This window comes from Leucoraja erinacea, chromosome 2 (genome assembly GCF_028641065.1).
Source record: "Leucoraja erinacea ecotype New England chromosome 2, Leri_hhj_1, whole genome shotgun sequence".
Lineage (NCBI taxonomy): Eukaryota > Metazoa > Chordata > Chondrichthyes > Rajiformes > Rajidae > Leucoraja > Leucoraja erinaceus.
This window is the reverse complement of record NC_073378.1, coordinates 135193076-135219913: the sequence shown is the minus strand read 5'-3', so window position 1 is coordinate 135219913 and position 26838 is coordinate 135193076. Positions and strand designations below refer to the sequence as shown.

Genomic DNA, 26838 nt, shown 5'->3' with positions numbered 1-26838 from the left:
TGAAGCGTTTGCACTTTATTTGGGGGAGGAAAGTCACAGCACACAAAGTCACACGTCGTACAACCCGGAAAGGGTCTGGTGCAGGGGAAGCAGCTGGGTCAATATTCAGCTAGAGGGCGGCAATGAAAGAAAAAGAATCGGTGTTAGTGGGCCGAGACATTGGAACCACCAGAGAATATGGCTCAGACACTCGTAAAATCGTAAGACCATGAGACAAAGGAGCAGCGTTAGGCCATTCGGCCCGTCGAGTCTGCTCTGCCACTCAATCACGGCTGATCTATCTGTCCCTCTCAACCCCATTCTCCTGCCTTCTCCCCATAACCTTTGACGTCCTTACTAAACAAGAACCTACCAACTCCGCTTTAAAATTACACCGTGACTTGGCCTCACTCCGTGGCAGTGAATCGTGTTTCCTTACTTACATCACATTTAGTGACTTCTGCAGGTGCACCGTAGAAAGCACACTGTCGGCAAGCATCACAGCCTGGTTTGGGAACAGCTCTGCCCAACACCGCAAGAAAATGCAGAGAGTCGTGGATGTAGCCCAGCCCATCACACAGACCGGACTCCCCACTATCGATTCCACCTGCCTCAGAAAAGCAGCCAACACAACCAAAGGCTTGTCCCACCCCGGTCATTCCGTCTCCCTGCTCTCGGCAGGAAGAAGCTTGAAATCGCACAGCTCCAGACTCAGGAACAGCTTCTTCCCCTCTGTTATCAGGCTTCTGAACAGTCCTTCCATAAGCTAGGGTACTGTCCGATTCACCTCTACCCCATTGCGGACATTGGACTTTGTCTGTGGAACTGATGTGCTACAATGCTGAGAACTATATTCTGCACTCTGTATCTTCCCCCTTTGCTCTACCTGTTGTACTGGAGTTTGACTTGTTTGTATTGAATAGCACTGTAGCCAAGTACACATAACAATAATAAACCTATACTACTCAGAACTCATGCGTAGATGGCAGCGGAAGTGTTTCAAATTAGGTAGATCCTGGGTTTTTTTGGAGAGGAAGATTTTTTTTAAAGTGAAGGGGAAAGAGATTCATCGGGGATCCGAGAAGGAACTTTCTCACCCAGAACAACTGGAACACATGGCCTGCCAAACCAGTGCCGTCGCCAGGACTATGGGCCTTCAAGGCCAAGATAAGGCACTTCATCTGAGAACTTTGAAACATGAAAGGTACAAGATGGCACTGGAAATGTGGCGACTCTTGTGTACTGACTTGTGTACTGCTGGAGCACACAATGGTCCATTGTTGGCTGGGGAAGACTGGCAAAGGAGAGGGATACATGGATGTGAACAGTGGACCTAGTAGGCCAAGAAGTGTGGGGGAGGGGAGGGTAAAACTGGTCGGGAATACGAGGAAGGGTCCCAGCTCAAATTGTCACCAATCCACATCCTCCAAAGATGCTGAAACAAGGAACAGCAGATCCTGGCTTACAAAAAGATACAAAGTGCTGGAGTAACTCAGGCCAGACAGCAGTTGTAGAGAACATGGCTGGGTGACATTTCAGGCCAGGACCCTTCATCGGACTTCTCTGCTCCCTGGCCCGCTGAGATAATCCTGTACTTTGTGTCTTTTCTTCCTCCCCAGATGCTGCCTGGCCCACTGAGTTACTCCAGCACTGTGTTTCTATATCTCTTCATATTGGGAGTGGTTCAGGATAGGATTAGTGTGCACACGGGTGCACTATGGTCGGCACGGACTCAGTGGGCCGAATGGCCTGTTTTTCCGCTAAGTGTGCGGGGGGACAGGTTTAGTTTAGTGTCACGTGTATCGAGGGACAGTGAAAGTTTTTTTACATCAGTACCTTGGCACACGTGGCAAGAAACTAACGTACCTTTACAATCCGCAACTCTTCCAACATGTCCCACACCTTCCTTCCATTCTTATTCCAACCAGCTGCATCCCTCACTTGTGTCGAGCTATTACCTCCCACACAGGTCCTGACTTTCTTCATTTTCCAGCTTTCCTCAGCCCCTACGATCCTCTAGCGAGCAAGATGGCCCACTTGACGATAAAGACGTAGTACGGTCACGGGCAGATTCATGGGTCATTTTCGGCCCCATTTCCGTAACCGGCTTCCGTCTCCGCACCAAAGATCCCGTAGCGGAGCAAAGATACTAGTGCGGAGACGGGAGCCGGTTACGGAAACATCCTCGTAAAAATAAAAGTTCTTTGGTGAAAATCTTCCCCTCATTTTCAGAATTATAATTTATTAGCACAAACTGTTCCCCCGCAATGTTGATTACACTGCGAGTCGGGTCGGGTCAGGTCGGGTTACTGAAATGGATGAAAAAAAGGCCCACATTCCACTCCGTTGCGTACTACACGTCAGCCCATTGCGTTTAGCAGGAGTGGCCTATCTTGTTCCGCTATACGATATTTGCATACGATCAGAACAGCGGATAGAGTTGCTGTCTTACAGCGCCAGAGACCTGGGTTCGAACCTGACCACCAGTGCTGTCTGTATGGAGTTTGTACGTTATACCCGTAACCGCGTGCGTTTTCTCCGGATGCTTCAGTTTCCTTCCACATCTCAAAGACGTGCTAGTTTGTAGGTTAATTGGCCTCTGTAAATTCCCCTAGTGTGTAGTTTAGTTTGGAGACACAGCATGGAAACAGGTCCCTCGGCCCACACCGATCATTGATCACCCGTATACTCGTTCTATCCTACACACTAGGGGCAATTTATAGATGCCAATTAACCTACAAACCCGCACATCTTTGGGATGTGGGAGAATAGGATTAGTGTGCCCACAGGTGCACTATGGCCGGCACGGACTCAGTGGGCCGAATGGCCGGTTTTTGTGCGGGGGACAGGTACACTCGTTCCATGTAAACAGATTTATTTATTGAAATCGTATTCAATGTCGCTCTTCCAGGGAGATGCTAATTGCATTTCGTTGTCTCTGTACTGTACACTGACAATGACAATTAAAGTTGAATCTGAATCTGAATCTGAAAGCAGAGCACTGGGCAAAAACCCACAGGAGGAACGTGCACACTCCACACAGACAGCTCTGTAAATTCCCCTCCTGCCTGAAGGGAATGGATGAGAAAGGGGGGACAACATAGAACTAGTGTGAAAGGGTGATCGATGGTCGGCGTGGACTCGGTGGGCTGAAGGGCCTGTGTCCGTGCTGTAGCTTTCAATCAATCAAACAGTCTCAACAAGGGCCTCCAACTGAATCGTCCTTAGACTTGAGAAATGACACAAAAATCAGGTCCCTCGGCCCACCGAGTCCACGTCAACCAGCCATCACCCATACACTATCTGACCATCCTACACACTAGGGACAGTTTAAACTTACACCAAGCCAATTAACCCACAAGCCTGCACGTCTTTGGAGTGTGGGAGGAAACCGGAGCACCCGGAGAAAACCCACGTGGTCAGAGGAAGAACGTACAAACTCCATACAGACAGCACCCGTAGCTAGGATCAAACCCGGGTCTCTGGCGATGTAAGGCAGCAACTCTACCGCTGCGCCACCGTGCCACCCTGTGCTTTTTCTCCACAGATGCTGCCTGACCCGCTGAGTTACTCCAGCACTTTGCGTCCATCTAAACTCAACAAACTCTTCTGAAGGACCAGGATCACTTTATCATACGTGTGTGTCAGTGGTCACCTCCTGACCAACCCGCCCATTCTCCTGACCCCTGTAACTGTGTGAATCATTGAATGGTGCTCTCCACACCAGCAAGACTGGGGAGATGGACACAAAGTGCTGGAGTAACTCAGCGAGTCAGGCAGCATTTATGGATAGGTGATGTTTCAGATTGGGGCCCTTCTTCAGACTGAAGAAGGCTCCCGACCCGAAATATCACCAATGTTATTTTTTCTCCCCCAGAGATGCTGCCTGACCCGCTGAGTTACTCCAGCATTTTGTGTCTATCCAAACAAAGCCACACCAAACCTTCTGAAGAATGCCACCCATCCTTTTTCTCCAGAGATGCTGCCTGACCCGCTGAGTTACTCCAGCACTCTGTGTCTATCCAAACTAAACCAAACCTAATCACAGTAAACCTCCTGAAGAACATACCTAACAGGTCCCGACCGACCCTGAGGAAAGACATTGTTGCCATAGAGGGAGTACAGAGAAGGTTCACCAGACTGATTCCTGGGATGTCAGGACTTTCATACGAAGAAAGACTGGATAGACTCGGCTTGTACTCGCTAGAATTTAGAAGATTGAGGGGGGATCTTATAGAAACTTACAAATTTCTTAAGGGGTTGGACAGGCGAGATGCAGGAAGATTGCTCCGGATGTTGGGGAAGTCCAGGACAAGGGGTCACAGTTTAAGGATAAGGGGGAAATCTTTTAGGACTGAGATGAGAAAAACATTTTTCACACAGAGAGGAATGAATCTCTGGAATTCTCTGCCACAGAAGGTAGTTGAGGCCAGTTAATTGGCTATATTTAACAGGGAGTTAGATGTGGCCCTTGTGGCTAAAGGGATCAGAGGGTATGGAGAGAAGGCAGGTACAGGATACTGAGTTGGATGATCAGCCATGATCATATTGAATGGCGGTGCAGGCTTGAAGGGCCGAATGGCCTACTCCTGCACCTATTGTCTATGTTTCTATGAAACGTCACCCATTTTTTTTCTCCAGAGATGCTGCCCGACCCGCTGAGTTACTCCAGCATTAGGTATCTATCCAAACTAAACCACACTAAACCTTCTGAAGAACGTCACCCATCCTTTTTCTCCAGAGTCGCTGCCTGACCCGCTGAGTTACTCCAGCATTAGGTATCTATCCAGACTAAACCACACTAAACCTTCTGAAGAACGTCACCAATCCTTTTTCTCCAGAGATGCAGCCTGACCCGCTGAGTTACTCCTTGTGTCTATCTTCAGTATATACCAGCATCTGCAGTTCCTATCTACACGCACACTAAACTACAGGTGATTTGAAGGTACGGGTTGATTTAACAGAGCTTGAGGGATGAGATGTAGAAGCAGGAGAAGGCTGGGAAGATGGGCTCACTGAAGGTGGTCTTGAAGGTGTGGAGGTGCTTGAGGGAGTGGTTGACCTGGTAGAAGGAGACAGTGCCCATGTCAAAGTCCAGTTCCACCTGGAACCTGTTGTAGGTGGGGTCGCTGATGATGTCGGTGTGGGCTCCGGAGTGGCTGGCGGTCAGGGTGCCGTGGCTGAAGTGGACGCACCAGGCCTTGTCGCTGTTGGCCAGGTCTGAGGTGAGGCCTTCGCGGGCGATGCTGCCGTAGGCCACGCCAATACCCCAGGCGATGCCCTCCGCCTCCACCACCCAGGTGTGGTAGCCCGACGAGAAGCTCTGGCAGCACAGGATCTGGCGGTGGGTGCGGAAGCGCTCGGGGTTGGACGGGTACGGCTGCAGGTCGTAGCCGAAGCTCAGGGAGCGGGCGTCCTCTGACACCGTCAGGAACCAGTAGGCCGTCTTGGGGTCCAAGGTCAGCCGAGCCCACTCACCTGCAGAGAGGGAGAGAGAGACAGTGTCATCCGCGTTGACCTACTGACCCACACCAGCCGTGCTCCAGTCCAGGGGGGCTCCTGGACACAGTGGACGTGGACAGGGCGCTTCCGTTGGGGCAGTACGTTGGCGCAGCGGTAGAGTAGCGCCAGAGACCCAAGTTCCATCCCGACTACGGATGCGGTCCGTCAGTACGGTCTCCCCCGTGACCACGTGGGTTTTGTCCGGGTGCTCCGGTTTCCTCCCACATCCCAAAGCTTTGTGGGTTAATTGGCTTCAGCAAAATTGCAAATTGCCCCTAGTGTGTAGGATAGCGCTAGGGTTTAGAATGATCGCTGGTCGGCGTGGACTCGGTGGGCCGAAGGGCCTGTCTCCGTGCTTGTATCGCTAAAGTCTTGAAGTCTAGTGGGAGGTTTTAGGAACCAGAGGCAATCGTCTCAGAATAAAAGGACTTTCCTTCGGAATGAAAATGAGGAGGAATTTCTTTAGACAGAGGGTGGTGAATCTGTGGAACTCATTGCCACAGACGGCGGTGGAGGCCAAGTCATTAGGTATTTTTAAAGCAGATATTGACAGCTTCTTGATTAGTACGGGTGTCAAGGGTTATGGGGAGAAGGCAGGAGAATGGGGTTGAGAGGGAAAGATAGGTCAACCTTGATTGAATGGTGTAGACTTGATGGGCTGAATGGCCTAATTCTGCTCCAGTGAGTTATGAACTAGCCCAACACTTGGAGATCAGGAACATCTGAGAGTCAAGAGTGGTTGACACCGCCTGATCTATCACGGGCACTGACCTCCCCCCCCCCCCCCCCCCCCCCCCCACCCCCCAAAACAAACCTGCCTGGGAACAGTAGTGGAGAGAGTCATGACGTCATAAGAAATAGGAGTAGAATTAGGCCATTCGGCCCATCAAGTCTACTCCGCCATTCAAATCATGGCTGATCTATCTCTCCATTCTAAGCCAATTCTCCTGCCTTCTCCCCATAACCCCTGACACCCGTATTAATCAAGAATCTATCTATTTCTGCCTTCAAAATATCCACTGACCTGGCCTCCACTGCCTTCTGTGGCAAAGAATTCCACAGATTCACCACCCTCCGACTAAATTAATTTCTCCTCATCTCCTTCCCAAAGGAACTTCCATTTATTCTGGTCCTAGACTCTCCCACTAGTGGAAACATCCTCTCCACATCCAATAATTGCATGGTCGACACAAGGTGCTGGAGTAACTAAGTGGGTCAGGCAGCATCTCTGGAGAACATGAATAGGTGACTTCTCGGGTCAAAACATCACGTATGTTCTCCCGCTGAATTACTCTGGCATTTTGCGACCATCTGCAGTTTCTTGTAATGACAACCTAACGACAAGTTCCTGGGCATGCACATCTCTGAAGATCTGTCCTGGACTCAGCACATTGACGCAACCACAAACACAGCCCATCACCACCTCTACTTCCTTAGAAGATTGTATTTAGTTTTTAGTATCGGAGATACAGTGCAGAAACAGGCCCTTCGGCCCACCGAGCCTGCGCCGACCAGCGATCCCCGCACACGCTAGTACTATCCTGTACACGCCAGGGACAATTTACAGAAGCCAATTAACCTACAAACCCGCACGTCTTCGGAGTGTGGGAGGAAACCCGAGCGCCCGGTGGGAACCCACACAGTCACGGGGAGAACGTGCAAACTCCATACAGACAGCCCCCGTAGTCAGGATCGAACCCGGGTCTCTGGCGCTGTGAGGCAGCAACTCTACTGCTGTGCCACCGTGCCTCCTTATTAAACCTTTCCACTCACAACTAAAGGGCCTGTCCCACTGTACGAGGTAATTCAAGAGCCCTCCCGAGTTCCCCCCGCCCCCGATTCGAACTCGGGGAATGTCCGTAGGAGATCGTGGATGACTCGTGGCGGCTCGTACGAGTAACGGTAGGACATCCGGTAAACTCGTAACGTTTTTTCAACACTGCATGAAAAATGTCCACGAGTAAAAAAAATACTCGTAATAAAAAATATTGTTACTTTTTGCTTGCACGAGCCGCTACGAGACATCCACGAACTCCTACGGACCCGCTACGGACATTCTCCGAGTTCGAATCAGGGGAAAACTCTGGAGAACTCTTGAATTACCTCGTAGTGTGGGACAGGCCCTTTAAACCTATCTCCTCTGGTCCTGGATTTCCCCCTCCCCCCTGGTAAAATACTCTGCGTTCAACCCAGCTCCCTCTCCTCCTGTCGGTCTCTAGAACTCACCGACAATGCTGGTGATGGCGGAGTGATAGAGCATGGAGTTCTGCACCCTCTCCTTGGTGTAGTCAGATATCAGGTTCATGTTCAGCGTGTCCTTGTGGTGAGTTGGAATCTTCTGCTTTTGTACCTCTGAGGCCCTGAAACGGAAGAGAAACATTCACTTGGCACGGACTCATAGGTTCACGTGATAGGAGCAGAATTAGGCCATTCGGCCCATCAAGTCCACTCCGCCATTCAATCGTGGCTGATCTACCTCTCCCACTCAAACCCATTCTCCTGCCTTCTCCCCATGACCCCCGACACCCGTACTAATCAAGAATCTATCAATCTCAGGCTCGAAGGGCCGAATGGCCTACTCCTGCACCTATTTTCTATGTTTCTATGTTAAAAATATCCATTGACTTGGTCTTCACAGCCATTCACCTCAAATCATCTCATAGTTCAAGCCATAGGAGTAGAACCAGGCCATTCAGCCCATCGAGTCTACTCTGCCATCTATCTTTCCCTCTCAGCCCCATTTTCCTGCCTTCTCCCCATAATCTCAGGTTAAAGAACCAATCTTCGCTTTAAATTATTTGGTCCCCACTGCCGTCTGTGGCAATGAATTCCACAGATTCACCACCCTCTAAAGAAATCCCTCCTCATCTTTCTAAAGGTGCATCCTTTTATACTGAGACTGTGCCCTCTGGTCCTAGACTCTCCCACTAGTGGAAACATCCTCCCCACATCCACTCTATCCAAGCCTTTCACTATTCTGTACGTTTCAATGATGTCTCCCCTCGTCCTTCTAAACTCCAGCGAATACAGGCCCAGTGCCGACAAACGCTCATCACATGTTAACCCACTCATTCCTGGGATCATTCTCGTAATCTCAGCCCGATGAAGCATCTTGTGCAGTGTTATTCCACCCCCTCTCCTCCCTCAGGGGCACTTCGGGGGGGAGGGGGGGGGCAGTAATCAGTACAGGGAGCTCACAAGACCATCTCAAATAGGAGGTCTTAGGAATCAGGGTAGCACAGCAGTAGAGTTGTTACCTCACAGCGCCAGAGACCCAGGTTCGATCCAGACTATGAGTGCTGTCTCTATGGAGTTTATACGTTCTCCCCGTCACCTGCGTGGGTTTTTTCCGAGTTTTTATTTTTCTTCCAACACACCAAGTTTGGAGGTTAATTGGCTCGGTGTAAATGTAAACATTGTCCCTAGTGTGTGTAGGATAGTGTTAATATGCGGGGATCGCTGGTCGGCGCGGACCCGGTGGGCCGAAGGGCCTGTTTCTGCGCTGTATCTCTAAACCAAACTAAAGAGACTGGCTTCCTGACCCCTCTGAGCCTGAAAACCTACAGGGATCTAGTGCTTTTGTACGGAAACAGGCCCTTCAGCCCACGCCAACCATCGATCCTAGTCTCCCCATCCACTCCCTACACACTAGGGGCAATTTAGTTTGTGTTGTTTAGAGATACAGAATGGGACCAGACCCTTTGGCCCTGCACTTGCTCCATCCTACACACACTGGGGACTATTTGCAGAGGCCAATTAACCTGCAACGCCCAATGTCTTTGGGACGTGGGAGGAAACACACATGGTCACAGGGAGAACGTGCAAACCCACACAGACAGCACCCGCTGTTGGGATGGAAGGTAAATCTAAGCTAAAACTAAAACCCCTGTCCCACGATGCGAGTTCACCCAACAGCTCTCCCGAGTTAAAAACAAAATCAAACTCGTGGTACCTCATCACAAGTATTTTTTTTCTCTTGGACAATTTTCACACTGTTGAAAAAACTTCACGGGTTTCCGCGTTTCCCGAGTACCTGCCGTTAGTGTTACGAGCCGCTACGAGACATCCACGAGCTCCGACGTACCCGCCACGTACATTCTACGTACTTACAACGAGTTTGTTCTTTACTGGAGAGAGCTCTTGGGTAAACTCGCATCGCGGGACAGGGCCTTTAGATGAACTTGAGCCACCTCTAGGTCACAAGTATGATTTGTGGCCAATTTTGTTCTCAAGTTGGAGCTGGATACAGTAACCACCCCTCCGCAGTAACACAAAACATGTATCTATTGCCTTCTGCTGCCCAGTTTACAGAGATACTGAAGCAGGCCTCCCCTCACTGATGCTCTGTGTCCGATGGCCTTGAAGTAGCAGCCAATGTTACACTGTTCAACAGAGTAACCCTGAACCAAGATACAGATGGTTCTGCTAAACGCTACTGTTGCATACTGAAGAACCATGGAAATCCAAAACCAATTGTATCAATGGGGAAAGAGGTCAAATGTTAAAGAGTTTCACACTTGCAATAACAAACTTCTTTCAAAATAGACAATAGACAATAGACAATAGGTGCAGGAGTAGGCCGAGCCTGCACCGCCATTCAATGTGATCATGGCTGATCATCCCCAATCAGTACCCCGTTCCTGCCTTCTCCCCATATAACCATATAACAATTACAGCACGGAAACAGGCCATCTCGACCCTTCTAGTCCGTGCCGAACACGTATTCTCCCCTAGTCCCATCTACCTGCGCTCAGACCATAACCCTCCATTCCCTTCCCGTCCATATAACTATCCAATTTATTTTTAAATGATAAAAACGAACCTGCCTCCACCACCTTCACTGGAAGCTCACTCCACACAGCTGCCACTCTGAGTAAAGAAGTTCCCCCTCACAACAGCCACCATTCGGCCCTCTCCTGAGCCATTCAAATGAATGGCTTCATCCAACTCAGTATCCCGTACCCCTTCTCTCCATACCCTCTGATCCCCTTAGCCACAAGGGCCACATCTAACTCTTTCTTAAATATAGCCAATGAACTGGCCTCAACTACCCTCTGTGGCAGAGAGTTCCAGAGATTCACCACTCTCTGCGTGAAAAAAGTTCTTCTCATCTCGGTTTTAAAGGATTTCCCCTTTATCCTTAAGCTGTGACCCCTTGTCCTGGAGTTACCTATGTTACCCCTAAACTTCAGTCCCTTAATTCTCAAGTCATGTCCTCTTGTTTGAATCTTCCCTACTCTCAGTGGGAAAAGCTTTTCCACATCAACTCTGTCTATCCCTCTCATCATTTTAAAAAACCTCTATCAAGTCCCCCCTTAACCTCTGCGCTCCAAAAGAATAAAGCCCTAACTTGTTCAACCTTTCTCTGTAACTTAGTTGCTGAAACCCAGGCAACATTCTAGTAAATCTCCTCTGTACTCTCTCTATTTTGTTGACATCCTTCCTATAATTAGGCGACCAAAATTGTACACCGTACTCCAGAATTGGCCTCACCAATGCCTTGTACAATTTTAACATTACATCCCAACTTCTATACTCAATCCCCCTGATACATATCCCCTGACTCTGCTATTTTTAAGAGCCCTATCTAGCCCTCTCTTGAAAGTATCCAGAGAACCTGCCTCCACGCCAAAATTAAAAGATATTTTAAATAGCTATGTCCCCCCCCCCCCCCCCCCCATCTATGCCCCCACCTGGACTCACAACCATGACTCACCCTCCCTCCATTCCTTCCTCTAGCTTCACAATTCACAACTCTTCAATCCTTTTGTCTCACGCCTTGTGTCTTTACATCTCTGGCTTTCGTCCAACCAGCTGCCTCCGTTGCCCATATCTTTTCAATTACAAACACCTCCTGCCGTCAACTTAGCAAAATTATTTTCACTCCTCTCAAAATGTTTTCATCAAAAATCATACAGTGTGGAAACAGCCCCTTCAGCACAACTTGCCCTAGCCAACCAACATGCCCCCCAGCTACACTAGTCCCACCTGCCTGCGTGTTGGCCCATTTCCCTCTAAACCTGTAGGAAAGATGCTGGGTTAAATTGAAGGTAGACACAAAATTGCTGGAGTAACTCAAGATGACAGGCAGCATCTATGGGGAGAAGGAATGGGAGACCATTTGGGAGAGATGGGTCTCGACCCGAAACGTCACCCATTCAGGGGATATGGGGAGAAGGCAGGAATGGGGTACTGATTGTGGATGATTAGCCATGATCACATTGAATGGCGGTGCTGGCTTGAAGGGCTGAATGGCCTACTCCTGCACCTATTGTCCTACTCTACAGAGATGCTGCCTGTCCCGTTGAGTTACTCCAGCATTTTGTGTCCCTCTAAACCTGTCCTGTCCATGTACCTATCTTAAATGTTGTGATAGTCCCTGCCTCAACTACCTCCTTCAGTAACTCGTTCCATACACCCATCACCCTTTGTGTAAAAAAAAGTTGCCCCCTCAGGTTCCTATTAAATCTTTCCCCATGTCACCATAAACCCATGTCCTATGGTTCTTAATTCCCCTACTCTGGGCAAGAGAGTCTGTGCATCTACCCGATCTATTCCTCTCATGATCTTTTACACCTCTATAAGATCACCCCTCATCCTCCTGTGCTCCAAGGTATAGTGTTCTGGTCTCAATCTCTCCCTATAGCTCAGACCTACAGGTCCTGGTAACAAGCTGGGAAATCCTCTCTGCGATCTTTCAGGCTTAACAGCATACGACAATCTCACGGCTGTAACGGACTTACTTTGAAAGGAGTTCTTTCACGGCCTGGGTGGGAGAAAGGCAGAGAGAGAGAGAGGCGATTAGATCACGGTTTTAAATGATTACACCCGGTAAACCAACGGCAGCGGGAGAAGGGGAGGTGCCGGAAACGGCGCGGAGGAGTTTAGAGTCGTGGTAGCTGTGCAGCACGGAAACAGGCCCTTCGGCCCACCCTGTCCATGCTGGCCGAGTTGGCTGGTCCCATTTGCCTGCATTTGGCCCTCATCCCTCCAATCCCCTATATCTGCCCAAATGTCCTTTGAAAGTCATGGTTGTATCTGTTTCCACAGCTATGGTCGTGCAGCGGTAGAGTTGCTGCCTTACAGCGTAGAACGGTCCTAACTACGGGAGCTGAGGTAGGGAATTGAAGAATGCAGGTGAACAGAGGGATCTAGGAACAACTGTGCACAGTTCCCTGAAGGTGGATTCTCATGTAGATAGGGTGGTAAAGAAAGCATTTGGTGTGCTGGCCTTTATAAATCAGAGCATTGAGTATAGAAGTTGGGATGTAATGTTAAAATTGTACAAGGCATTGGTGAGGCCAATTCTGGAGTATGGTGTACAATTTTGGGTCGCCCAATTATAGGAAGGATGTCAACAAAATAGAGACAGAGTACAGAGGAGATTTATTAGAATGTTGCCTGGGTTTCAGCAACTAAGTTACAGAGAAAGGTTGAACAAGTTAGGTCTTTATTCTTTGGAGCGCAGAAGGTTAAGGGGGACTTGATAGAGGTCTTTAAAATGATGAGAGGGATAGACAGAGTTGACGTGGATAATCTTTTCCCACTGAGAGTAGGGAAGATTCAAACAAGGGGACATGACTTGAGAATTAAGGGACAGAAGTTTAGGGGTAACATGAGGGGGAACTTCTTTACTCAGAGAGTGGTGGCTGTGTGGAATGAGCTTCCAGTGAAGGTGGTGGAGGCAGGTTCGTTTTTATCATTTAAAAATAAATTGGATAGTTATATGGACGGGAAAGGAATGGAGGGTTATGGTCTGAGCGCAGGTAGATGGGACTAGGGGAGAATACGTGTTCGGCATGGACTAGAAGGGTCGAGATGGCCTGTTTCCGTGCTGTAATTGTTATATGGCTATATGGTGCTGTCTGTACGGAGTTTGCATGTTATCCCTGGGACCGCGTGGGTTTTCTCCGGGTGCTCCGGTTTCCTCCCACACTCCAAAGATGTGCAGGTTTGTAGGTTAATTGGCTTCTGTATTGGAGACCCTTGCACCATCTTTAATTGGATTTTATCATGCACTGACTTTATCTGTACATTGTGGACGGCTCAATTGTGCTGCCTCTCTGCTGACTGGTTAGCACCGCAACCAAAAGGCTGTTCTTCAGTCGGAGGGTGGTAACCTGTGGATCTTTAGGCAGAGGGTGGTGAACTGTGGAATTCATTGCCACAGAAGGCTGTGGAGGACATCAGTTGATATATTCATGGCAGAGATAGATTTTTGATTACTGCGGGTGTCAGGGGTTATGAGGAGAAGGCAGGAGAATGGCGTTGAGAGGGAGAGATAGATCGGCCGTGATTGAATGGCGGAGTTTAGAAGGATGAGGGGGGGGGGGTCTTATAGAAACATATAAAAATTATAAAAGGACTGGACAAGCTAGATGCAGGAAAAATGTTCCCAATGTTGGGCGAGTCCAGAACCAGGGGCCACAGTCTTAGTATAAAGGGGAGGCCATTTAAGACTGAGGTGAGAAAAAACTTTTTCACCCAGAGAGTTGTGAATCTGTGGAATTCCCTGCCACAGAGGGCAGTGGAGGCCAAGTCACTGGATGGATTTAAGAGAGAGTTAGATAGAGCTCTAGGGGTTAGTGGAATCAAGGGATATGGGGAGAAGGCAGGCATGGGTTATTGATTGGGGACGATCAGCCATGATCACAATGAATGGCGGTGCTGGCTCGAAGGGCCGAATGGCCTCCTGCTGCACATATTTTCTATGTTTTCTATGTTTCTATGGAGTAGACTTGATGGGGTGAAAGGCCTGATTCAAGTCAAGTCAAGTCAAGAGAGTTTATTGTCATGTGTCCCAGATGGGACAATGAAATTCTTGCTTGCTGCAGCACAACACAATATAGTAGGCATAAATACAGAACAGACCAGTGTGTCCATATAGCGTAGACCATATTCCGTGCGGTTCCCGGAGGTTTTTGTCAGTCTTCCTACCTGCTTCCTCTACCTGCAACCTCCTGCAACCTCCGGGAACCGCACGGAAACCTTGGGTGGGGCGCAAAGTCTCCAGAGGTTTCCGTTCAGGTTTCCTAAGTGGGACAGGGGCATAACCCAGCGGGACAGGCAGCATCTCTGGAGAGAAGGAATGGGTGTTGTTTTGGGTCGAGACCCTTCCTCTTATACAGATTGTTGAACTGACCTACACATATATATTCTGCTCCGATGACATGAACATATGAGAGGGTTTGAGGTGCATGGCTGTGGAGGCCTAGTCATTGGGTATTTTTTAAGGTGGAGGTTTCTTCCGTGCAGGCGTGCCGACATCCCTGCCTGCCGGGATAGATTGGAAACACCCTCGAACCGGAGGACGGTGAAGCAAGACTTGCGCGGGTCTCGACCGGGGTGGAGGGAGACACAGTTTGAAAGTTTGCAGCTATTTATCTTGTTGCCAAGTTACGATGATGGTGGTTTAATTAGTAAACAACTGTTCCATTACTTACTCCATTGTGGTTATTGTTCTGGGCAATGCAGAACAGGACATGAACCTTCACTGTTCCTCTGAGGGTGGTGAATCTGTGGAATTCACTGCCACAGGAGGCTGTGGATGCCAAGTCAATGGATATTTTTAAGACAGAGATAGATAGATTCTTAATTAGGATGGGTGGCAGAGGTAGCCAAAAGGGCCTGGCCTGACCCACTTTCATGACCTCATTCACAACCTTTTTTACTCGTGGACATTTTTCATCAGGCTAGAAAAACGCCCCGACCTACTTGATGCCACAAGTACCTACGACTAGCATCACGACCTGCTACGAACGACCTACGACCTCGTGACGACCATGCTGCGAGTATAAGTCAAGGGCAAACTCGGCAGAGGTTGTGAATTAGGTGGTGAAGTGGGACAGGGCCTTAACTCAGCAGGACAGGCAGCTTCTCCGGATAGTGGGAATGGACTCTGAAGAAGGGTCTCGACTTGAAATGTCACCCATTCCTCCTCCGCTCCAGAGATGCTGCCTGTCCCGCTGAGTTACTCCAGCACTTTGTGTCTGTCTTCGGTGTAAACCAGCATCTGCAGTTCCTTCCCACACAGGGTGTTAGGGGTTATGGGCAGGAGAATGGGTTTAGGAGGGAGAGATAGGTCAGCCATGATGGGCCGAATGGGCTAGTTGTGCTCCTCTCACCATTGGAGGTGGCGGTGAACTGGAGCAGCGTGTGCGAGTGTGCGAGTGTGAGAGTGTGGCGTGGTGGACATACCTGGATGAAGTCGAGGGGGTCCTCTTGTGTCAGGCGCTGGGACTGCTCGTCGATCTGCTGGATGAGGTCCATGGTGCGGTCCAGCATGTGGGAGGAGCGGGAGCTGTGGGCCAGCAGGCGCTGACCCTCCTCGTCCACCATGCTCAGCACCTCCTCCTCCCCCTCCCGCAGGCTCTCCCGCCACTCCGAGAACTTCTTCGCCAGGTTCCCCTTCAGCCGGCCCATCTGTGTCTGCAACCCACAAACCATGGCCGCCTGTCCGTTAACATGCTCTGGCACTGGGGCGGGGGAGGGGGAGGGGAGACACCCCCACCTCCACATGTGAAGGGATCTTTCTTTGGGGGTCCTTTCTTTTGAGGGACATTTTCCGAGGGGACATTTTATGCAGGGGTGGGGGGGGGGGGGGGGTTCATGGGGGAGGGGGGTTCATGGGGGGGGGGGGGGGGGGTTCATGGGGGGGGGGGGGGAGGGGGGTTATGGGGGAGGGGGGTCATGGGGGAGGGGGGTTATGGGGGCGGGGGGGGTTTATGGGGGGGGGGGGTTCATGGGGGGACGGGGTTCATGGGGGTGGGGGGAGGGGTTATGGGGGTGGGTTCATGGGGGGGGTTTATGGGGGGCGGGGGGGGGGGGGGGTTATGGGGGCGGGGGGGGGGTTTCATGGGGGGGGGGGGGGGGGGTTATGGGGGGGGGGGTTCGGGGGGGGGGGGGCTTTTGGGGGTGGGGGGGGGGGGGTTCATTATGGGGGGGGGGGGGCGGGGGGGGATGGGGGGGGGTTATGGTGGGTGGGGGGGGGGGGTCAATGGGGGGGGGGGGGGGGGGGGGGGGGGGGGCTCATGGGGGGGGGGGAGGGGTTTATGGGGGGGGGGGGGGGGGGGGGGGGGGGGGGGGTTCATGGGGGGGGGGGGTTTATGGGGGAGGGGGTTCATGGGGGGAGGGGGTTTATGGGGGAGGGGGGGGGGGGGGGGGGGTTTATGGGGGCGGGGGGGGGGGGTTTATGGGGGAGGGGGGGGGGTTTATGGGGGGGGGGGGGGATGGGGGGGGGGTGGGGGGGGGGGGGGCGGGGGGTTATGGGGGCGGGGGGGAGGGGGGTTTATGGGGGCGGGGGGGGGTTTATGGGGGGGGGGGAGGGGTTTATGGGGGAGGGGGGGGGGTTATGGGGGGGGGGGGGGGGGGGTCATGGGGGGCGGGGGGGTTTTATGGGGGCGGGGGGGGGGTTTATGGGGGCGGGGGGGGGGTTTATGGGGGGGGGGGGGGATGGGGGGGGGGGGGGGGGGGGGTTCAGGGGGGGGGGGGTTTATGGGGGGGGGGGGGGGTTCATGGGGGCGGGGGGTTCATGGGGGGGGGGTTTATGGGGGAGGGGGGGTTTATGGGGGGGGGGGGCGGGGGGTTCATGGGGGGGGGGGGGGGGGACTCGGTGGGGCCAAAGGACCTGTTTCCACGCTGTATGTCCGAAGTACAGCATTACAATGGAAGGGGAAATGTTTAAAAGAGATATGAAGGGCATTTAATTTTACCTAGAGGATATCAGGTGCCTGTAACGTGGTGGAGGCAGATATGATCGTGGTATTCATGAGGCTTTTAGGATTGGCACATGGGTATGAAGGGAATGGAGGGATATGGATCACGTGCAGGCAGAGGAGATTAGTTTAACTCAGCATCATGCTCAGCACAGACATTGTGGGCCCAAGGGCCTGTTCCTGTGCTGTGCTGCATCCTATATAGTAAGGTAGCAGTCTAGAGAGCAGGATATGAGTGGGAGTAAGAGAGTTGAGCGTGGTTAATTGTTGTATGGAAGAATGAAATGCCTACTTGCAGCAGCACAACAAGCCTGTACACACAACACACACAGATAATGGATAATACACACAATGTGACAGTTCTATAACCACATGGAATCACCAGGAGGAAGACAGCAATTGTGTGGGACCTTTGTTTAGACTGAAACTGCTCCACCTCTCTTTGACCATCGTTACTTTTTCCATACCTTTCATTCATTTGTTCTATACTTCTCTATTTTACCGTCTATATCTCTTGTTTCCCTCTCCCCCGACTCTCAGCCTGAAGAAGGGTCTCGACCCGAAACGTCACCCATTCCTTCCCTCCAGAGATGCTGCCTGTCCCGCTGGGTTACTCCAGCACCTTGTGTTGAATACAAGGTTGCAGCCCCTGCAGTCTCTTGAGCCACCTTTTCTACAACTCCATCCCTTTCCCTCGATCAGAGGGAACAGGTGCTGGTCCCGCGCCCCACACCTACCGTCCTGCTAGACGTGAACACGGGGGGGCCCTCTCGAGCCCGCGCTGCCGTTCAACGTGATCCTGGCCCATCTATCTCCACGCCTCGTCTCCTCCCTTGCACCAGTTCCTGCTTCCCCATTGCACACTGCTGCCGGTGCTGCCTGTGCGGAGTTTGCACGTTCTCCCCATGACCGCGTGGGTTTCTTCCGGGTCCTCCGGCTTCCTCCCACGTCTCAGAGACGTGCGGGCTTACAATTAATTGTCTTCTGTAAATAGCCCCTAGTGTGTCAGATAGAACTGGTGTATGGGGGGGGGGGGGGGGGGGGGGGGGGGGGGGAGATCGCTGGTCGGCGTGGACTCGGTGGGCAAAAGGCCCTGTTTCCACACTGTATCTCTAAACTAAACCTAAACTATTTCTTGTCATCAGCCTTCCTACCTCTACAGATGCCCTGTAGGCAGTATCCTCACATCGTGGCCTGGTACGGCAATCCAACACACAGGAACGCAAGAGGCTGCAGAGAGTGTTGGAATCAGCCCAGTTCATCAAAAGACAATAGACAATAGGTGCAGGAGGAGGCCATTCGGCCCTTCGAGCCAGCACCGCTATTCAATGTGTTCATGGCTGATCATCCCCAATCAGTACCCCGTTCCTGCCTTCTCCCCATATCCCCTGACTCCACTATCTTTAAGAGCCCTATCTAGCTCTCTCTTGAAAGCATCCAGCAAACCTGCCTCCACCGCCCTCCGAGGCAGAGAATTCCACAGACTCACCATTCTCTGTGAGAAAAAGTGTTTCCTCGTCTCCGTTCTAAATGGCTAACTCCTTATTCTTAAACTGTGGCCCCTGGTTCTGGACTCCCCCAACATCGGGAACATGTTTCCTGCCTCTAGCGTGTCCAAGCCCTTATTCAGCCATGATCACATTGAATGGCGGTGCTGGTTCGAAGGGCCGAATGGCCTACTCCTGCACCTCTTGTCTATTGTCTGTTGTCATACGACAATAACGTTGAACGACTTCAGTCAAACCAGCGTGAAAGTGCCATTACTTTGCCATCCACGTCCCCGCCCACAGTTCCATGCCCACACTTACCTTTATGTCATTCTCTGTCTTTTTCAGGTCCTGATATTTGAAGTGACAATTCTGTTGAGTTTGGAACAGAGTCTTCACACGGGTGAGCAGCTTGGCCTGGGGAGAGAGCAGGTTTGAACTCTTTCGACTTTAGAGATACAGCGTGGGAAAAAAACAGGTCCTTCGGCCCACCGAGTGGGTGCCGACCAGTGACAACCCCGTACACTCACACCATCGCAAGGTTACAATTTTTGCTGAAGCCAATTAGCCTACAAACCCGGCACGTCTTTGGAGTGTGGGAGGAGGCCGGAGCACCCGGAGTAAACCCACGCAGGTCACGGGGAGAACATAGAAACATAGAAACATGGAAATTAGCTGCAGGAGTAGTCCATTCGGCCCTTCGAGCCTGCACTGCCATTCAATATGATCATGGCTGATCATCCAACTCAGTATCCCGTACCTGCCTTCTCTCCATACCCTCTGATCCCCTTAGCCACAAGGGCCACATCTAACTCCCTCTTAAATATAGCCAATGAACTGGCCTCGACTACCCTCTGTGGCAGAGAGTTCCAGAGATTCACCACTCTCTGTGTGAAAAAAGTTCTTCTCATCTCCGTTTTAAAGAATTTCCCCCTTATCCTTAAGCTGTGACCCCTTGTCCTGGACTTCCCTAAACATCGGGAACAATCTTCCTGCATCTAGCCTGTCCAACCCCTTAAGAATTTTGTAAGTTTCTATAAGATCCCCCCTCAATCTCCTAAATTCTAGAGAGTATAAACCAAGTCTATCCAGTCTTTCTTCATAAGACAGTCCTGACATCCCAGGAATCAGTCTGGTGAACCTTCTCTGCACTCCCTCTATGGCAATAATGTCCTTCCTCAGATTTGGAGACGTACAAACTCCGTACAGACAGCGCCCAAGGTCAGGATGGAACCCGGGTCTCTGGCGCCGTGAGGCAGCAACTCTACCGCTGCGCCACCGTGCCGCACAAACTATAGGTTAAGTATGTATAAGGGGTTTAGATACTACTTTTGGCATTGAGTTTGGGTTTTCTTGGTTGAGCGCTTATCCTAGTGTTAGAGCACGTACACAATGTGAAACGTTTTACAGTAGATTCACCTTTTCGCTCAATTCCCAAACATGTTAACATCACACTCAAAATGAAGGTCCCTATAAACGCAGATCAACGTCACATGGAAAAGTCGGCACTGGGTCAGAGTTCACATCCCCGGATTGGCCCGGAACACCACCTGGAATTTCGATTGCGTCTCCACAACTTTTGTCGGCACTGGGCATGTACTCGCTGGAGTTAGAAGGATGAGGGGGTGGGACCTCATTGAAACTTAACGATTAGTGGATAGAGTAGATGTGGAGAGGATGTTTCCACTAGTGGGAGAGTCTAGGACTAGAGGGCACAGCCTCAGAATAAAAGGACGTACTTTTAGGAAGGAGATGAGGAGGAATTTCTTCAGTCAGAGGGTGGTGAATCTGTGAAATTCATGGCCACTGAAGGCTGTGGAGGTCAAGTCAATGGATATTTTTACGGTGGAGATGGATAGATTCTTGATCAGTGCGGTTATCAAGGATTATGGGGGAGAAGGCAGGAGAATGGGATTAAGAGGGGAAGATAGATTGGCCATGACTGATTGGCGGAGTAGACTTGATGGGCCGAATGGCCTAATTCTGCTCCTTTTACATGAAACTGCATTTGACACATGTCCCTCCACACCCTTCCCAAGTGCTTCAAGGGGGTAATTAGGAGCAAGGAGACAACTTGTGGGTGGCACACTGCTTAACTCGGTGACTGCAATGACTGTGTAGGAAGGAACTGCAGATGCCGGTTTACACTGAAGGTAGACACAAAATGCTGGAGTAACTCAGCGGGACAGGCGGCATCTCTGAAGAGAAGGAATGGGCAACATTTCGGCAGCGAGACCATTCTTTAGAAATTGTCACATGTACTGAGGTGTAGTGAAAAGCTGTTGTTTGTGTGCTATCCAGTCAAAGAAAATGCTGTACACACATACAACCTAGCCGTCCACAGAACACAGCTACAGGGTGTTGAAGAAGGAACTGCAGATGCTGGAAAATCGAAGGTACACAAAAATGCTGGAGAAACTCAGCGGGTGCAGCAGCATCTATGGAGCGAAGGAGAGAGGCAACATTTCTGGCCGAAACCCTTCTTCAGACTTCTTCTTCTGCCAGCAAACTGGTCGGATCACACCAGGTAGTTCAAAAGAGAAAAGGAAACAGAGTGTAGAATATAGTGTTCCAGCCACAGGGAAAATGCAGATAAATAGAATGGTAATATCCAAATGAACTGGATAGAGTCTAATATCCAGACTAACTATCTTTGCTTGCTACAGATAATGTAAAGAGAAGGGAAACAGTGGGCAGAATATAGTGGTACAACTCCAGAGAAATAATTAGTTTAAAAAAAATCAGAATTTGATCAGCATTAGATTAAAAAATATATAACATGAATAATTAGATGAAATAAATCCACGGAAGGCTGTGGAGGCCAAGTTAATGGGTATTTTTAAAACAGAGATAGATAGATTCTTGAAGTCTAAATTTAGTCTGAAGATAGAAGTCTGAAGAAGGGTTTCCTTCGCTCCATTGATGCGCTGCCCCCCGCTGAGTCTCTCCAGCTATTTGCATAGAAAACATAGACAATTTCCTTCGAGCCTGCACCGCCATCCATATGATGGCTGATCATCCACCTCAGTATCCTGTACCTGCCTTCTCTCCATACCCCCTGATCCCTTTAGCCACAAGGGCCACATCTAACTCCCTCTTAAATATAGCCAATGAACTGTGGCCTCAACTACCCTCTGTGGCAGAGAGTTCCACAGATTCACCACTTCTTGTGTGGTGCGTAACCTTAGATAGTTTTTGATCAGGGGTTGTCAGGGGTTATGGGGAGAAGGCAGGAGAATGTGGTTGGGAGGGAGAGATAGGTCAGCCATGATTGAATGGCAGAGTGGACTTGATGGGCTGAATGGCCTAATTCTCCTCCTAGAACTTGTGAATTCAGAATATGGGCAATATAGTAAATCAGAAATATCAAAATTAGAATAAACAAAAATCAGAACTTCGCAATATTAGATAAAATAAAGCATAACGCCAACAGTACTTGATAACAAATCATAGATGAGAAGAACTTTTTTTACACAGAGAGCGGTGAATCTCTGGAACTCTCTGCCACAGAGGGTAGTCGAGGCCAGTTCATTGGCTATATTTAAGAGGGAGTTAGATGTGGCCCTTGTGGCTAAAGGGATCAGGGGGTATGGAGAGAAGGCAGGTACGGGATACTGAGTTGGATGATCAGCCATGATCATATTGAATGGTGGTGCAGGCTCGAAGGGCCGAATGGCCTACTCCTGCACCTAATTTCTATGTTTCTATATCATCAATTAGATACAAGTACGACTTTACTGAAACTTTTTCATTCCGCCCACAATATTTAACATGGAAAAGAATATGTGATTCTGTTTGTAGTTTGTTTGGTTGGTTGTGTGTTTGTCTTTTTGCACAAAGTCCGCGAGCATTGCCACTTGTCATTTCACTGCGCATCTCGTATGTGTATGTGACAAATAAACTTGGCTTGACTCGATCAGATTATTGACAGTATTAGATCAATAAATCAGAAATATCATAAATTGGACAGTATTAAAAATTTGGAAATAATTTTATTTAATCATATTTTGTTCAACATAACCATATAACCATATAACAATTACAGCACGGAAACAGGCCATCTCGACCCTTCTAGTCCGTGCCGAACACATAATCTCCCCTAGTCCCATATACCTGCGCTCAGACCATAACCCTCCATTCCCTTCCCGTCCATATAACTATCCAATTTATTTTTAAATGATAAAAACGAACCTGCCTCCACCACCTCCACTGGAAGCTCATTCCACACAGCCACCACTCTCTGAGTAAAGAAGTTCCCCCTCATGTTACCCCTAAACTTCAGTCCCTTAATTCTCAAGTCATGTCCCCTTGTTTGAATCTTCCCTACTCTCAGTGGGAAAAGCTTATCCACGTCAACTCTGTCTATCCCTCTCATCATTTTAAAAACCTCTATCAAGTCCCCCCTTAACCTTCTGCGCTCCAAAGAATAAAGCCCTAACTTTTTCAACCTTTCTCTGTAACTTAGTTGCTGAAACCCAGGCAACATTCTAGTAAATCTCCTCTGTACTCTCTCTATTTTGTTGACTAAAACATGTTGATTTAAATGTGCTATATAAATAAAAAAGTGTTATTGATTGATTAAAAAAAAATATTGCCGTAATTAGATTAACATATTAGATCAACTAATAAATATAATATGGGCGGTGTTAGATAAAATTAAATCAGAATGGCCACAGAAATGCGATAGATTAAATATAAATTACAGATTTAATTAAGATTGACAGTAACTCAGATAATCTCAGCATGCAACAGGTAGGAATGACAAGAGAAGGCAGAATATAGACAGACACACAGAGCTGGAGTAACTCGGTGGCACAGCGGTAGAGTTGCTGCTTTAACAGTGCTTACAGCTCGCAGCGGCAGAGTAACGCAATAGATGAAATAGATCAATGATCATATTTATATTCAATCCCGACTATGGGCGCTGTCTGTACGGGCTTTGTACCTTCTCCCCGTGAGAAACCGTGTGGCTTTCCTCCCACACCCCAAAGACCCACAGGTTTGTAGGCTAATTGGCTTGGCCCTCTCCCTCTCCCTCTCCCTGTCCCTCTCCCTGTCCCTCTCCCTCTCCCTGTCCCTCTCCCTGTCCCTCTCCCTCTCCCTGCACCTGTATTTTCTGCCCTTCCCTGTCCACACCTGTATTTTCTGCACTTCTCTACACCACTGTGCCCCTCTGTCCCTCTACCCCTACACTCTCTACATCCCTTACCCCCTCTGTACCTCCTCTCCTCGAACCCCTCTCTCCCCGCGTCCCACTGTGGCCATCTCTCTTAAACTCTGTCTGCACCCCCTCTGTACCTCTACGCCCCTCCATCACCGTCTCTTCCCTCCCCAGCGTCCCCTCTCTCTCCAACCCCCCCCCCCCCTCCATGTCCCCCTCTCTCCCCAGCCCCCAGCTGGCCTGCACCCGTCTGTCCCTGCCCCCCCTCTCTCTATGCCACCGTCTCTGTACCCCCCTTATGTACCCTCTCTCTCTCTCTCTACCCCCTGTCTCTCCCCCCGTCTCTCCCCCCTGTCTCTCCCCCTCTCTCCCCCCTCTCTCCCCCCCTGTCTCTACCCCCTGTCTCTACCCCTGTATCCCCCCCTCTCTCTCTCCCCCTGTCTCTCTCCCCCTGTCTCTCCCCCCCCTCTCTCTCTCCCCCCCCTGTCACCCCCTTGTCCCCCCCCTTGTCTCTCCCCCTCTCTCTCCCCCCTGTCTCCCCCCTGTCTCCCCCTGTCTCCCCCCCTGTCTCCCCCTGTCACCCCCCTGTGTCACCCCCCTGTCACCCCCCTGTCACCCCCCCTTGTCACCCCCCTGTCACCCCCCTGTCTCCCCCCTTGTCACCCCCTTGTCTACCCCTGTGTGTTTACCTTGAGCGAGTCCCGGGCAGTATCCAGCGATGTGACGGTGTGTTCCCGGTGAGCTCCACTGTCCATACACGATGTACACACACACTGTCCGTCCTGCTGACAGAAGAGTTGTAGGGGTTGCCCGTGTTGGGGACACAGCCGCTCGGCCCGTCCACCTGCTGCTACTGTTGCTACATCTAGTGCGGGGAGCGGGGCAGTGACGGGGCCACTACAGGTGGGACAGTCCAGGCTTCCACCCAGCGCTGTATCCGAGTATCGGGCACAGTCGGAGCACAGGCGGTGACCACAGGGCAGACGCCGGGCACTGGCGGCCAGACCGGGGGAGCGGCACACGGCGCAGTCCGACGCCGGCACCGGGGTGTCCATGGGCGGCGGCAGCAGCAGAGTGACCGCGGGGAGCGGAGCCGGCAGCACAGACACAGAGAGAGAGAGAGAGAGGGAGACAGAGACAGGACAGGACAGGACAGGACAGGACAGGACAGGACAGGACAGCCCGGGGTTAACCCTTCCCCAGCCCCCCCCCCACACACACACACACACACACACGCCCTTCGGCCCGGCCCCGCCCTGCTAGCCCAATGGACAAAAACTGACCGCTCCCCCTCACACACGCCCAGTGTCCACACCTAACACCCCCCCCCCCCCCCACCCCCCACACACACACACACGCCAACCGGACCAACAAACATCCCCTCACAACCCAATGGAGACCAGACAGAATGTGAATGGAGGAGTAGACTGGAGTTTAGAAGGATGAGAGGAGATCTCATTGAAACATATAAGATTGTTAAGGGTCTGGACATACTAGAGGCAGGAAACATGTTTGCGATGTTGGGGGAGTCCAGAACCAGGGGCCACAGTTTAAGAATAAGAAGTAAACCATTTAGAACGGAGACGAGGAAACACTTTTTCTCACAGAGAGTGGTGAGTCTGTGGAATTCTCTGCCTCAGAGGGCGGTGGAGGCGGGTTCTCTGGATACTTTCAAGAGAGAGCTAGATAGGGCTCTTAAAAATAGTGGAGTCAGGGGATATGGGGAGAAGGCAGGAACGGGGTACTGATTGGGGATGATCAGCCATGATCACATTGAATGGTGGTGCTGGCTCGAAGGGCCGAATGGCCTCCTCCTGCACCTGTTGTCTATTGTCTATTGTCTAGACTCGATGGGCCGAATGGCCTGCTCCTCCCTGAACTCATGATGGAGGGTCCAACACCCAAACGTCACCCGTTCCTTCTCTCCACAGATGCTGCCTGACCCACTGTGTTACTCCAGTTTTAGCTGACACTATCACCCCCTTCTCTCCCCCTCCCCCCCCCATTCCCTGTGCCCCACCCTGTTTCTCCCACTCTCCCCATTCCCCCCTCACCCCATCACCCCCCCCCCCCTCCTTTCCACCTACATCCCATCCTCTGGCTTCACATGCCACTCCTCTTGTTTAGGAACAGGTAACAAACGAGCTTCACACTCATGTGTCCCCTGGGGCAAGCAATATCCCTTCCCTGGTATATAGGGTGTCATAGAACAGTGCAGGCCATTCAGCCCACAACAAACTATGATGCCAAGATCACAGTGGTGCAGTGCTAGAGTTGTTGAGACCCGGGTTCAATCCTGACGTTTGTACCTTCTCCCCGTGACCTGCGTGGGTTTGCTCCGAGATCTTCGGTTTCCTCCCACACTCCAAAGACGTACAGGAATGTGGATCAATTGGCTTGGCGGAAATGTAAATGGTCTATAATGGGTGTAGGATAGTGTTAAACCCCTGTCCCACTTAGGAGACCTAAACAGCAACCTCTGGTGACCTTGCCCGCCACCCAAGGTTTCCGTGAGGTCACCGGAGGTTTTGGTCACTCTCCCTGATGGTTGAAAGTGGTCTCCGTGTGGTCGAGGCTTCATCTCGGTTGCTGCTATTTTTTCATCATGATTAAAACCGGCCTCGACTGTAAATAGGTTTTTTGTAAATCGATATTTTTTTAGTCGCAGGTCTAGTGGAAGCCGGTTTTCTTCATAGTGGAGGAAGGTTTTCAACATGTGCACGGGAGGTGGTAGGAGGTTGCAGGTCACCTCGACCTTGATTTTTTTTTTGGGTGGCGGGCAAGGTCACCAGAGGTTGCTGTTTAGGTCTCCGAAGTGGGACAGGGGCATCAGTGTGCGGGGGGTCGCTGGTCGGTGCGGACTCGGGTGGTGGGCCGAAGGGCCTGTTTCCGCGCTGTATCTCTAAAACTAAACTGAACTAAACTAAATCAAAGGTAGACAAAAATGCCGGAGAAACTCAGCGGGTGCAGCGGCATCTATGGAGCGAAGGAAATA

At 50.7% G+C, this 26838-nt stretch overlaps 1 protein-coding gene across 1 annotated transcript; it reads right to left on the bottom strand.

The window, feature by feature from the left end:
• Nucleotides 1-25013, bottom strand: LOC129705584 (E3 ubiquitin-protein ligase TRIM7-like). Its single transcript, XM_055649190.1, has 6 exons — nucleotides 24533-25013; nucleotides 19004-19099; nucleotides 15679-15909; nucleotides 12225-12247; nucleotides 7708-7841; nucleotides 1-5457 (listed from the first exon to the last, which is right to left on the bottom strand). Exons 1-6 carry the CDS (start codon nucleotides 24896-24898, stop codon nucleotides 4937-4939), a joined length of 1371 nt encoding a protein of 456 aa, XP_055505165.1. The 5' UTR covers nucleotides 24899-25013; the 3' UTR covers nucleotides 1-4936.
• Between the last annotated feature and the right edge of the window lie 1825 nt (nucleotides 25014-26838).

Excerpts from the sequence above, each read along its gene's own strand:
- LOC129705584 (XM_055649190.1), bottom strand. The coding sequence starts at position 24,898 with ATGGACACCCCGGTGCCGGCGTCGGACTGCGCCGTGTGCCGCTCCCCC. Across the intron at positions 19,100-24,532 it reads CTGCCCGGGACTCGCTCAAG|GCCAAGCTGCTCACCCGTGT; the intron begins GTAAACACACAG and ends CTCTCTCCCCAG. Across the intron at positions 12,248-15,678 it reads ACCCCCTCGACTTCATCCAG|GCCGTGAAAGAACTCCTTTC; the intron begins GTATGTCCACCA and ends TCTCCCACCCAG.